This window comes from Hyla sarda, chromosome 1 (assembly GCF_029499605.1).
Source record: "Hyla sarda isolate aHylSar1 chromosome 1, aHylSar1.hap1, whole genome shotgun sequence".
Lineage (NCBI taxonomy): Eukaryota > Metazoa > Chordata > Amphibia > Anura > Hylidae > Hyla > Hyla sarda.
Genome location: NC_079189.1, coordinates 477313364 through 477328395, shown reverse-complemented (window position 1 = coordinate 477328395; position 15032 = coordinate 477313364). Strand labels below are relative to the sequence as shown.

The window sequence follows — 15032 nt, the reverse complement described above, 5'->3', positions numbered from 1 at the left end:
TTTTGGCAATAATTCCACTTCTCGGTCTTCACAGGCAATAGCTTTATTATGTCTTACATGAACGCTTTTTTGGAGGATATTTATCCTTTGCACACTTTATAGATACATTTAGTTTGTAAATATGCGCACATTTATTTAACTTTGATAGGAATTCATACATTAATACACATTGTTGTCGGTTAAAGAGCCGCTGATCTGGTGGCAGGTTCTCTTTAAGAAACCCCCAAGAACTAAAACCAACTCTCTTGCATGCTGCAGATAAAATGTTTAAAGTTCTCCATTAATATCCGCAAAGAACATCATCCTTCACATATTAAACAAGTGTGATACATAATAAATCTGAGCACTAGAATAGAAAGCAATATAGCAGCATCACACATTCTAGTGCTGTGGTATAAATAGCTTCCCCCATGGATAGAAGCTGATATAGCGCTCACTTGGCATACACAGCAGAGAGAAATCAGAATGTATATTTGCTCACAGAAATAGAACAACTTCCTCCCAGCGATATAGATATTAATAAATGATGCCATTTGTAAACATGAGCTCCATGTGGGACTCCGATTTCCTTGCCGCTAAACATTTATATTTGATGAACTAAATCCGTATGACAAAACCTTAGCGCTGTATAATGATAGTTCAGTATCCAGCCAGATATTCAATGATCAGCACAGGATGGGAATATGTAATACTCACTCAAGAACAATTTGGGAGCGATGGGGGGTTATAAAGTCAGGGGGAGTGAATATTTTACATTGAGGGGCAGATATATCTAATACATCCCCCCTTACTGTAGTATCTCACCCCTAACTCCTATGACTGAAATTAAAATGCACCTGTCACATCCCACAATAAGTACCTAATCCTGACCATAGACATCTAATTTCTATGCCTCTCTCACCTATACAGTCATGGCCGTAAATGTTGGCACCCCTGAAATGTTCAAGAAAATGAAGTATTTCTCACAGAAAAGGATTGCAGTAACACATGTTTTGTTATACACATGTTTATTCCCTTTGTGTGTATTGGAACTAAACCAAAAAAGGGAGGGAAAAAAAAGAAAATTGGACATAATGTCACACCAAACTCCAAAAATGGTCTGGACAAAATTATTGGCACCCTTAACTTAATATTTGGTTGCACACCCTTTGGAAAAAATTACTGAAATTAGTCGCTTCCTATAACCATGAATAAGCTTCTTACACCTCTCAGCCGGAATGTTGGACCACTCTTCGTTTACAAACTGCTCCAGGTCTCTCTTATTGGAACACCAATTTTAAGATCTCTCCACAGGTGTTCAATGGGATTTAGATCTGGACTCATTGTTGGCCACTTCAGAACTCTCCAGCGCTTTGTTGCCATCCATTTCTGGGTGCTTTTTGACGTATGTTTGGGGTCATTGTTCTGCTGGAAGACCCAATATCTCGGACGCAAACCCAGCTTTCTGACACTGAGCTGTACAGTGTGACCCAAAATCCATTGGTAATCCTCAGATTTCATGATGCCTTGTACACATTCAAGACACTCAGTGCCAGAGACAGCAAAACAACCCCAAAACATCATTGAACCTCCACTATATTTCACTGTAGGTACTGTGTTCTTTTCTTTGTAGGCCTCATTCAGTTTTCTGTAAACAGTAGAATGATGTGCTTTATCTGTCCACAAGATGATTTCCCAGAAGGATTTTGGCAAAATGTAGTCTTGCTTTTTTATGTCTCTGTGTCAGCAGTGGTGTCCTCCTGGATCTCCTGCCATAGCGTTTCATTTCATTTAAATGTCGACAGATAGTTTGCGCTGACACTGATGCCCTTGAGCCTGCAGGACAGCTTGAATATCTTTGGAACTTGTTTGGGGCTGCTTATCCACCATCCGGACTATCTTGCGTTGACACCTTTCATAAATTTTCTCTTCCGTCCACAACCAAGGAGATTAGCTGCAGTGCCATGGGTTGCAAACTTCTTGATAATGTTGCACACTGGACAAAGGCAAATCTAGATCTCTAGAGATGGACTTGTAACCTTGATCTTGAGATTTTTCCTCAATTTTGGTTCTCAAGTCCTCAGACAGTTCTCTTCTCCTCTTTCTGTTGTCTATGCTTAGTGTGGCACACACAGACACACAATGCAAAGACTAAGTGAACTTCTCTCCTTTTTACCTACTTTCAGGTGTGATTTTTATATTGCCCACACCTTTTACTTGCTCCAGGCAAGTTTAAAGGAGCATAACATGCTTGAAACAATCTTATTTTCCCACAATTTTGAAAGGGTGCCAATAATTTTGTCCAGCCCATTTTTAGAGTTTGGTGTGACATTATGTACAATTTGCTTTTTTCCTCCCTTTTTTGGTTTAGTACCAATACACACAAAGGGAATAAATATGTGTATAGCAAAACATGTGTTACTGCAATCCATTTACTGTGAGAAATACTTTGTTTTCTTGAAAAATGTCAGGGGTGCCAACATTTACAGCCATGACTGAATTTATTATAAAAAAAAAACCTTTTCATTAGCTCACAGTGTTAGAAATCCTCTCAGGAGAAGGGGGCGTGCCCCTCACTTGCAGTGGTGAGAAGTGATTGGTGTATCTGCTCATGCAGCCTTTCAGGAGCCGTTTTCTTTATTAAAGGGGTATTCCAGCCATAGACATCTTATCCCTTATCCAAAGGATAGAGCTAAACCTTTAGCTTATCTCCTGTTCCTTCCTAGCCTCCACATGTGCTTGAGGCAGCGGCCCTGGGTGGAATGCAAGCTGATGGATTCTTATACTTTTTCTTTTCATTTGATAAGCCATTCTCTGCCCGAAGGTAACTGGGAAGCAGGGTGGCTCAGTGGTTAACACTGTTGCCTTGCAGTCCTAGGTTTAAATTCCACCATGGACAACATCTACAAGGGGTTTGTATGTTCCCCCAATGCTTGCATGGGTTTCCTCCGGGTACTCAGATTTCCTCCCACAGTCCAAAAACAAACAAACAAAAATAGGTGAATTTGTAATTTAAAGTGCAAACCTCAATAGGGACAGTGACCAATTTCAGAAAGCCAAGCTCTGTACCGCACTGCAGAATATGTTGTGTCAAAAGGGTCAGAAAACCCCTTCAACCATAGCAGCAACAATTTTTAATGAAAACAGATTCGTTTTGTACTATCCATACTATGGCCACAAGTCCTAGCCCAAACAGGAGTCTAATGTGTCTTTGAAGCTATAAGTTTCTGTTGTTAGGGGCTGTGTCTAAACAAGTGCTGATCTCGTTTATAGGGTGGCTTGGCCAGAGGCAACTTTACCATTAGGAGAGTTAGGCAGCCACCTAAGGCCTTACACTCGAGGGGGCCTCATGGCCTAAATTGCCTCCCCCCTAAGAATCTAAAGTAAGTGGCGATGCATACAATGTACACATGGCCACTTGGCAATGCTGTCACTAGGGGTGGGCTACTAGGGTTAGCCTCCATAGCCAAGAGTCTTCAGTGCAGGCACTTCAAAAAGACCTGCAGTCTAAGATGCTTTGACAGGCATGATGATATAATGTCTTTGTGCCTGCCTGGGGGACCTACTGGAGTGTCTCATAGACTGCAAGCCGGAAGAGGCACTAAACAGTATCATGGGAGAAAGCAGTCTAGGTAAGTATTAGTTTTATTTTTTTTATTTAGCTACAGCACATACACTACAAGGAGCATTGGGGGGGGGGGGGCAATGAGGGGGCAGTATTACTAAGTTTAGCAAAATGGGTGCCTAAACTACCTACCTATGTACACAAAAAACGTTACACAATTTGTTCAGCTCCTCCTTAATAACATGATGCCAGTAGACTGAATAGAATTTTTATCTTCTTCCTGTGAATCTTCAACTAAAGTAGTAGGAAAACACACCGAGCCGAATACATAATCTCAGTACAGATCAAAAGTTTGGACACACCTTCTCATTCAGAGTTTTCTTTATTTTCATGACTATTAAAATTGTAGATTCACACTGAAGGCATCAAAACTATCAATTAACACATGTGGAATTATATACATAACAAAAAAGTGTGAAACAACTGAAAATATGTCATATTCTAGGTTCTTCAAATTCTCTTGATGAGCTTCAAGAGGTAGTCACCTGAAATGGTCTTCCAACAGTCTTGAAGGAGTTCCCAGAGATGCTTAGCACTTGTTGGCCCTTTTGCCTTCACTCTGCGGTCCAGCTCACCCCAAACCATCTTGATTGGGTTCAGGTCCGGTGACTGTGAAGGCCAGGTCATCTGGCACAGCACCCCATCACTTTCCTTCTTGGTCAAATAGCCCTTACACAGCCTGGAGGTGTGTTTGGGGTCATTGTCCTGTTGAAAAATAAATGATGATCCAACTAAACGCAAACCGGATGGAATAGCATGCCGCTGCAAGATGCTGTGGTAGACATGCTGGTTCAGTATGCCTTCAACTTTGAATAAATCCCCAACAGTGTCATCAGCAAAGCACCCCCACACCATCACACCTCCTCCTCCACACCAGCACACCTGTGAAGTGAAAACCATTTCAGGTGACTACCTCTTGAAGCTCAACAAGAGAATGCCAAGAGTGTGCAAAGCAGTAATCAAAGCAAAAGGTGGCTACTTTGAGGAACCTAGAATATGACATATTTTCAGTTGTTTCACACTTTTTTGTTATGTATATAATTCCACATGTGTTAATTCATAGTTTTGATGCCTTCAGTGTGAATCTACAATTTTCATAGTCATGAAAATAAAGAAAACTCTGAATGAAAAGGTGTGTCCAAACTTTTGGTCTGTACTGTATGTACCAGTCAAGATAAAAAAGCTAAATTATTCCAACCCCCTATTATGTCCCAATGTGCTCTATCTAGACTATATACCCGTTTTCCACGCAAACAATTATGATAGTCTGCATACAGTTATGACTTCTCTGTATTAAAGTGGCTATCCAAAGACCTATCTCCTATACACAGGATAGGTCTACAGAAATCTCTTCTCTCCCAAGTATGTGTGCAGCTACATTCACTTGCTATGGACCTGCTGAAGATAGCTGAGTACAGCACTCAGTGGCTGCTGAATGAAGGAGCATACGTGCTTGACTGCTTCTCCATTCTCTATCATATGGATAAGTGATTAGCTTTAATCTTGTTAAAACCCCTTTAAGGGTGTGCTCACACATACTTAATAGGCTGTGGATTTCACGCTATGGATTTAGTCAATCACGCTGTGGATTTCGTAAAAATAAACAGTGGATTAGGTACATGTGAATGTACCCTTAGGGGATGTTTACTCCTACTCTATAGGCGGAATTTATCATGATGTTTAGAGGGTCTTTTTGGAGCAACACTTTTTTACGTCAAAAGTGTGCACATTTTGAAATCGAGAAATTTGTGAAGTGTTCTACAGTAGTTAGTTTTTTGGATTGGTTTGTGCAGTGGACATGCATTTACTATGTTTTTTTTTTAAGTTGCATAATTCTGGTGAAAACAGCCCTCAAATTGCACAACTCCATCTCACACTTAGAAAAGTAGAAAAGTGCTTGTGCAGAGAAATTAATGGATGCTGTTTAATTTGCGCCAAATTTACCACATGCTGTGCATACCACAATCACTTTTGATGAACACCCCCCCCCCCCCGCCTTTAAGCTGCAGATTTTAGGGGTTATCCACCATAAGGTGATTTTAGTACATACCTGCCAGAACAGGGTATTTCCTGTTGGATTTTGTGCTTTAAACTACACATCCCATAGTTTCATGCTTGAAAGTTCAAGATCACTTTCCTTCCTTCAACACATCAGCCACCCCACCCATTGAAACAAAGTGTTTTCTAATCAGAGGGCCTACAGTTGTTGTAAAATTGAAACAGGACTGGCTTCCTCTGATCACCTGACAGGTCTCGACGCACTGCAACCTGGGAAATCCCGAGATATGAGTAATATAGTATGCTGTTAAAAATAAATATTGGGGCGATAATCACAGAAGAATTGTGGGAAAACAGTCACACACAGGTACAGACACTATATTATTAACTACACTAACTTTACAGCCCCTGTTGCATAGTCAAATTAAATAAAATCCTGGAATACCCCTTTAAGCTTTAACATAAACTTTAAACCTTCTAGTGTAAGGGCCATATTATGGCTGAGTTGTCCTGTAAACACAATCTCATAGATAGTGTCAGGCAGGGAGGGCTGTAAAAACCATAGCCGGATCACTTTTGCAGCCCTTTGTGATCAGCTGTCGGCTGCACATCTACTTTTACAAAGGGGGATGTGCAAATCTACGCAGAATAATGTCTGTCTGTTTGACATATAAAATGCTTGGCTGGGGTGTGTTTAACATAAAAAGGAATTATACTCACCAACCCCGATCTATCCCAGTCTCATCATTACCCCTGGTTCTTGTTGATACTCTGTCTAGGTAGGCACTGCTCCCTTCACTGTGTACTGCCTCAGTGCTGAGATGGCACCTCAGGAACCAGGAAGTAACAGTTATGAGCGGGGATCAGGAGACGTCAGACCGGGAGAAGGGTATGTTAGTATAACATTTTTTATTCCTTTCTTGGACAACACCTTTAATTTGCTCCTTGATGACCAATGCAAGTTGAAAACATGGTTTTAAACCACAACGCCATATATAAAAGGTGGTATGGTGCAACCAAAATTAAAAACAAATTAAATGATATTAAAAATGAACATTACAGTACCTACAGGAGGAGACGCACAACCGCACCACCAATCTCTTGGTACTTGGCTCCATTCCTCCCAAAGGATCAGCACCACAACAACAGAGATCACTACAAAGCCCCTCTGAGAACACATAGAAAGAACTCTTCACAGTGTTACTGTCATTTCAAAAAAAAATTGACATGTCTAAAGTTTTGATCAGTCTAGGTCTCGATGTTCAGACAGCCACCGAATGTTAAGATGAGCCGGGAGAAGCTTCTGGCTGAGCCCTTCTCTCCCAGGCTCCATAGACTTATAGTAGAACTCATCTCCTACAGATATATAATCACATAGAATGTCGTACATCAAACAAGAAGTCTATGTGAAAAACTAAGCTATTATGTTTGATGACACTAATTATAATAGATTTAGATAATTTATATATGCAGGTTGTACAGAGGCCATTGGAAAAAAAAATATAATCAAACCTACGACCCTGAGTTACCTCAAAGCCGACCACAAACTGACATAGCTTTAAATAATGGCTGCATACTGATCTTACAATGTATCAATCTAATAAATATGTCATCTCCATCTTGCTATCTCTATGTCTGTCTATCAACAATCATAAAGTATTGTAAATGTTTCAGCTCTATAACTAATCCAACACTGCATGCAGAGCAGACATTAGAAACTGCACACTCACCACATCCCCTTTCCCAACAACTTCACAACTGTTACAGAATTTCCTTAAACTGTGAAACTGTGTTAAGCAACCTAATGTTCCAAAACAACAACAAAAATGACCTCCTTTTGCAGGGCAATGTTAAAGGAGAACTATCAGGCACAGACGCCCCCCAACCCGCGTTCTGCTGCATGGGACTCTGGCTCTCCTCAGGGACAGAGTGCGTCGACCCTCGCACGGAGTGGCAGCCAACACCCCCCCTCCATAGTTACATAGTTAGTATGGTTGAAAAAAGACATACGTCCATCAAGTCCAACCAGGTAATTGAAGGGAAGGGTGTAAGGGGATAACGGAAAGGGATGTAGTTTTATAATTCTGCATAAGCATTAATGTTATTTTGTTCCAGGAATGTATCTAACCCTGTTTTAAAGCTGTTAATTGTTCCTGCTATGACCAGTTCCTGAGGTAGACCGTTCCATAAATTCACAGTCCTCACAGTAAAGAAGGCGTGTCGCCCCTTTAGACTAAACCTTTTCTTCTCCAGACGGAGGGAGTGCCCCCTCGTCCTTTGGGGGGGTTTAACCTGGAACAGTTTTTCTCCATTTTTTTTTTTGTATCTCCAAAGATAGTGAACACTGTATCTCCGGCCCGGCTGTCTGCCACCGCTTCATGGTGGGGTTGACAGACCCTTTCACACAGCGGTTGGACTCCTTGCGATTTAAAACTGTATAGCGGATACATTTTTGTGCAAGACATAACATAACATATAACACTGCCTATAATATGTCTATGCAAGCATAAAGTTCCTATAACTACACTGTATTGCTGCATATTTTATGTTTTATTGGGTAACTGCACTGAACAGCAGTATATGTACGGGATATGTACAGCTTTGCAACTAGATTTTAATGTCCCAGTGCATTTAAACTAAAAAAACTAAGTAACCTTGCAAACCGTCTTGATTAAAATGTCTTTGTTTATACAGCTTCTATGTGTCGCCACGGTTACAGACTACAAGTAACCCCTGTGTAGTCTGATTGATTTTACAGCCAAATGTAAGTCTACTCTCTGATCTTGTTCACTTACAAATAAAGGGATTTACCCATCCAGGACATTTATGGTTTATCCACAAAATAACCCTTCTGTTCCTGAAAAGAATTGTTGCAAAGACAGGACGGGCTATCAATGCATGACAGAACTTCATGGCTTTCACTTTTTGGCTGTCCTTTGACACTCTTATGGCAACACGAGCACTCTTTTATGATCCGTTTGACCAGGGCTTGTGGTGCACTCCCACTCCTAGACAGGAAAAAACAGTTATGCCCTTGAAGGCTGCCCTTTTCTGTCTACTCCCAACCTCAGCCCTGTAAATGGATAGCTAGGGGTCTCCTTCATTTTCTAAAAAAATAAATAAATAAATAAAAAAAAGTTGTACTGTATACAATAACCCGGACATACATTCTTATTTTACCAATGTATAATGCAGTTTCCCAACCAGTGTGCCGCTGCATTGCCGTGGAATGAGATTTGCCATAGAATGAGATGGTCCGCCTCCATCACATCCTATTGGCTCTCTCTTGTCACGTGACCTATTTAAACGTCATGCATCGATGCGCACAGTAGTGTCAGTTTGGCTATCACAGGGAGAGGATCTCCTCACCCTGTGATAGCTGAAGCTGCACGGAGCTCTCATGGCCTCTGTGGCCCCACAGAAGTTCACACATGTACGCAGCTCATACGGCTGCCTCATATACACTTACTCTATTATTACATCCACAGCGCTATCGGGATCCCTATGCCCGATGGCGCTGTCATCAGTGTGCGTCCCCGCGAGCGCCCCACGCCCGCAGCTCCACTCCCCGTCCCCCGCAGCTGTACTCCCCGTCCCCCGCAGCTGTACTCCCCGTCCCCCGTAGGTCTATTCCCAGTCCCCTGTTAACGCTCAGGGAGCGATCAACAGCGCTATGGGGATTCCTATGCCCGATGCCGCTGTCATCACTGTGCCTCCCCCCGAGCGCCCCACGCCCGCAGCTGTACTCCCCGTCCCGTTAACGCTCAGGGAGCAGGGAACAGAAAATAGAGCATCGGGCGCAGGTAAAGTAGTACTGCGCATGCGCAGCACTACACGAATAAATTAACCTGCGCCCGATGCTCTACTTTCTGTTCCCCGCTCCCTGAGCGTTAACGGGACGGGGAGTACAGCTGCGAGCGTGGGGCGCTCGGGGGGAGGCACAGTGATGACAGCGGCATCGGGATCCCGATAGCGCTGTGGATCAACAGTAAATGTATATGAGGCAGCCGTATGAGCTGCGTACATGTGTGAACTTCTGTCGGGCCACAGAGGCCATGAGAGCTCCGTGCAGCTTCAGCTATCACAGGGTGAGGAGATCCTCTCCCTGTGATAGCCAAACTGACACTGCTGTGCGCATCGATGCATGACGTTTAAATATGTCACGTGACAAGAGAGAGCCAATAGGATGTGATGGAGGCGGACCATCTCATTCTATGGCAAATCTCATTCCACGGCAATGCACCGCCACCATTTGCAAAACTAGAACTCCCAGCATGCCCGGACAGCCAAAGGCTGTCCGCGCATGCTGGGAGTTCTAGTTTTGCTACAGCTGGAGGAATAATGGTTGGAATACACTGGTCTAACTTCACTGATACCAATACTCACATTGATCATTGCATTGGAAGTGATCCTGAAGAGAGTGGCCCTTTCGTTCACGGATTTGATCTTCTCGCTGCTCTCTGCCGGCAATTTAAGGTTCTCCAGCTCACTCAGGGAGCGCTGCAGTGCTGCTCCATGCTTGGCGATGAGGTCATTACAAGTACTGAGGTCATCTAGCTTACTGGTCAGAGACTTCAGGGAGCTGTGTAACTCGCTCTTATCAGACTGCGAACTTGGTTCATCGTCCCCAGAGTCATCTGCACAAAGAGAAATATCCCATTAGGTCTTACAACTCACAATATGCTGCTAGATTACCATCTGCAAATATTAACTAAATGAGAGAAAGCTCATGTATGAAAATGAAGGCCAGAGGCAAAGACATCTTGTATCCAGACAAGTCCCTATCATATCCCAATAGTGTTCACACTGCCCAAAAAAAGACAGCACAAGCAATACACATATTATATTACACAAAGGGCCACAGTGCAGACAGACTAGGAGGCCACCTAAACCTGTAAGACCTCACAAGGGCTGGTGGAATTTGTGCGGAATGTGCTCGCGGAAAACACGGATGGGCATTCCGCATATTTGACTAATCCGCTGGGCGCTGGGACTGCTCGGAAATGCGCCGTCTCATAAACGGCAATAGACATGTCTATTCTCTCTATGAATGCCGGAATCGGAATTTGTGTGGCAGAAACATCTGGCGCAGAGAATCTGCTGTGTGAACAGTGCAGCAGAATCCCATTGAAATCAATGGGACTCTGCTGCAGCTGAATGTCGGTGTGGAATGTTCTGTGCAAAAAATCTGTACAAATGCCACCGTGGGAACATACCCAAATTCACCCAAATGAAAGAACGTAAATGTACGTTCCTGTGCTCGCTCCCACTTTATGAAGCGTGCTCGGGGGCTGAGCAGGCTTCATAACCGGTAGGTATGCTGATGTCCGGCATTAACCCCTTAGAGGCCGCAAAGTTGATTGCTGTGTCTTAATGCAGGAGAAATCTCTGCCAGTTAGCTCAGGGGGCTGATCTAGACCACTGCGATGAAATTGTGGGGCCCCCATCAGCTGTTAGGAAGGGCAGGTTTCCACCCCCTCCTATAGGTGTTCCATCTGTGCAGAAAGCCATGGCAGTCTGCACTAATGGAGTGCCAATAATACTGATCAGCATTGTTCAGTGTTTGCAATCACAAGACTGCATGTAGTAGTCTCATATGGGGACTAAAACATAATGAACAAAATGTGTTAAAAAAAATAGATAATAAATGTGAATAAGCCCCTTCCCTAATAAAAGTTTATATAACATTTTTCTATTTTTAAATACTGTAAAAAAAAATATACAAACATATGTGGTATTTCCATGTGCGTAAATGTCCGAACTACACTGCTCAAAAAAATTAAGGGAACACTTTAACAACACAATGTAACTCCAAGTCAATCACACTTCTGTGAAATCACACTGTCCACTCAGGAAGCAACACTGATTGACAATCAATTTCACCTGCTGTTGTGCAAATGAAACAGACAACAGGCGGAAATTATAGGCAATTAGCAAGACACCCCCAATAAAGGAATGGCTCTGCAGGTGGTGACCACAGACCACTTTCCTTCCTGGCTGATGTTATGGTCACTTTTGAATGCTGCCAGTGCTTTCACTCTAGTGGTAGCATGAGACGGAGTCTTCAACCCACACAAGTGGCTCAGGTAGTGCAGCTCATCCAGGATGGCACAATTCGAGCTGTGGCAAGAAGGCCCAGCAAAATGACCTCTAGCAAGCCACAAATGTGCATGTGTCCACTCAAACAGTCAGAAACAGACTCCATAAAGGTGGTATGAGGGCCCAGCATCCACAGGTGGGGGTTGTGCTTACAGCCCAACACCGTGCAGGACATTTGGCATTTGCCAGAGAACACCAAGATTAGCAAATTCACCACTGGCGCCCTGTGCTCTTCACAGATGAAAGCAGGTTCACTCTGAGAACATCTGACAGATGTGACAAAGTATGGAGATGCCGTGGAGAACATTCTGCTGTCTGCAACATCCTCCAGCATGACCGGTTTGGTGGTGGGTCAGTAATGGTGTGGGGTGGCATTTCTTTGGGGGGGGGGGGGCACACAACCCTCCATGTGCTTGCCAGAGGTAGCCTGACTGCCATTAGATACCGAGATGAGATCCTCAGACCCCTTCTGAGGCCATATGCTGGTGTGGTTGGCTCTGGGTTCTTCCTAATGCAAGACAATGCTAGACCCCATGTGGCTGGAGTGTGTCAGCAGTTCCTGCAAGAGGAAGGCATTAATGCTATGGACTGGCCCACCCGTTCCCCAGACCTGAATCAGATTGAGCAAATCTGGGACATCATGTCTCGCTCCATCCACCAACGCCACGTTGCACCACAGACTGTCCAGGAGTTGGCAAATGCTTTAGTCCAGGTCTGGGAGGACATCCCTCAGGAGACCATCCGCCACCTCATCAGGAGCATGCCCAGGCGTTGTAGGGAGGTCATACGGGCACGTGGAGGCCACACACACTACTGAGCCTGATTTTGGCTTGTTTTAAGGACATTATATCAAAGTTGGATCAGCCTGTAGTGGGGTTTTTCACTTTGATTTTGAGTGTGACTCCATATCCAGACCTCCATGATGGGTTGATAAATTTGATTTCCATTGACATTTTTTGTGTAATTTTGTTGTCAGCACATTCAACTATGTAAAGTATTTAATACGATTAGTATATTCATTCTGATCTAGGATGTGTTATTTCAGTGTTCTCTTTATTTTTTTGAGCAGTGTATTAAAATATTAATGTTAAATAATGAATTACCTCTGATATTGTTCTTACTGCTTCCTATGCTCTACACATGATGCCTTAGTTTGCAGAGAGTGGGAGTGGAGTCTCATCACTGCATTTGCTCTGATCGTGGGGGGAGGGCCCTGAATCTCATCACTGCATCAAATGTGGGGTTGGCACATGCTCCATGCAGTCTCTATGTGAGCACTGGAGATACCTGAGTACAGCGCTTGTGTATCTCTGGCATTTCTATAGAGACAAGTTGGATTTTTTTGTTTTAACATTTTGCACCCAGCCTAAGCTTTACCAAAACTTGTGCAGATGAATAGTGGATTTCAGCTTTCATTTGTGATTTAATTCACCATGTTTAAGATACCTGAATACTGTCAGAGGACATTTTTTACAGAAAATCTATACATTGCTAGTCCTACCCTCAGGTGACAAGTAAGTCTCCAGTTTAGACAATGAACTTAAAGGGGTATTCCAGGAAAAAACGTAATCCTTTCAATTACTATCAGCTGCTGAAGTTGAGTTGTTCTTTTCTGTCTGGCAACAGTGCTCTCTGCTGACATCTCTGTTTGTCTTGGGAACTGCATCTCTGCTTGTCTCGTGTTTCCTGGATAACCCCTTTAATGCAGCAGCTACACAAATCTCTTTGGTACCGTATTTTTCGCCATATAAGACGCACTATTTCTTCCCCCAAACTGGGGAGAAAAAGTGGGTGCGTCTTATACGGCGAATACACCCCTATCGCGGCGGTCCCTGCGGCCATCAACGGCCGGGACCCGTAGCTAATACAGGACATCACCGATCGCGGTGATGCCCTGTATTAACCCTTCAGACGCGGCGATCAAAGCTGACCGCCGCGTCTGAAGGGAAAGTGACACTAACCCGGCTGTTCAGTCGGGCTGTTCGGGACCGCTGCAATTTCACCGCGGCGGTCCCGAACAGCCCGACTGAATAGCCGGGTTAGTGCTTACAGGACACCGGGAGGGACCTTACCTGCCTCCTCGGTGACTTCTCCGTTTAGGGGTCCCCTGTATGGCCGGATCTCCTTCCTCGTCATCACGTCGTCGTGTACGTGCGTCGGCGTGCGTAAAGACGTGATGGCGGCGACGGAGAGCGACGAAACCCGGCCAGCTCCGTTCCGGAGCAACGGAGACACGGCGACAGCGATGGAGCGACATCCAGGGCAGCGGTGACGGGTCCGGAGCGGCGGGGACACGTGAGTGTTACCTCCTATGCAGTGGTCTTCAATCTGAGGACCTCCAAATGTTGCAAAACTACAACTCCCAGCATGCCCGGACAGCCAACGGCTGTCCGGGCATGCTGGGAGTTGTAGTTTTGCAACATCTGGAGGTCCGCAGGTTGAAGACCACTATTGGGTTCAAAATCTTTATTTTTTTTAGATTTTGCACCTATAAATTGGGTGCGTCTTATACGCCGGTGCGTCCTATAGGGCGAAAAATACGGTAATTTGATACAATATATTAATTGGAAGCCCACAGAGCATTGTCTAGACTTGCATGTATGTTTAAAGATATCCCTGCACATTAATTTATGTAATATATGGAAGCTGTGATTTTTGTCTTCCTAAAATTAAAATAAAGAAAACAATGCATCAATGTGTGTTCTTTGTTCTTAGTTCTCTGTTATAAAAAGCCGATCATTGTAGTGGCCATCATATCACTGCATTAATGAGGCAGAATGTCATTTTTTGCTAGTTAAAGCCTAGGGGAAATAATCTGTTTTATTATGTGATGGCTTCTTTCAGATTTAATAAGTGTCATGAAGTATATTTTGCCATGGGCTATTGGATTATCCAAAATACAAGCAGCTGACTATAGTCACATTGTAGATGTTATACTCAGGTAAGCCTGTTGGGTTGTGTGAATCATCGAACCCCTAAAGTAATCATATCTATGTTAGAGTTGTGTGAATGGAGCCACGTGGCTCCACACTGCTGACCATAGGCACAGGTAAGTAGCCACATGGTGTCTCTGTATAGTTCAGTCAGATGTTGGCGATATACGGAAGTACAGTACTGCTGTGTCACAATTCAGCCTTTAGCTTGTGTATTGTGCAACTTCTGGAGGAGATAACATACAGCATATATACCTTCAGAACAGAGGACAGCATTACATAAAGGTTTAATGTATATTAGTATAGGGTCTCAGCATCTAATACACATGACACCTTTTTAATACAGAATCTTACAGAAAAAGTTCCTCAGTATAAAAAAAATGTACAGTAGGTCCCCT

The 15032-nt window shown here is 43.6% G+C and overlaps 1 protein-coding gene across 11 annotated transcripts in view; it reads right to left on the bottom strand.

Annotated features, from left to right (window-relative positions):
• OSBP2 (oxysterol binding protein 2) overlaps positions 1 to 15032 on the bottom strand; it is a 268100-nt gene that overhangs the window by 78185 nt on the left and 174883 nt on the right. For all 11 annotated transcript variants that reach the window (XM_056537244.1, XM_056537245.1, XM_056537246.1 and 8 more), the window contains one exon: positions 9989 to 10239. In XM_056537244.1, the coding sequence (XP_056393219.1) occupies positions 9989 to 10239 (251 nt within the window). The remainder of the gene's footprint in view (positions 1 to 9988; positions 10240 to 15032) is intronic.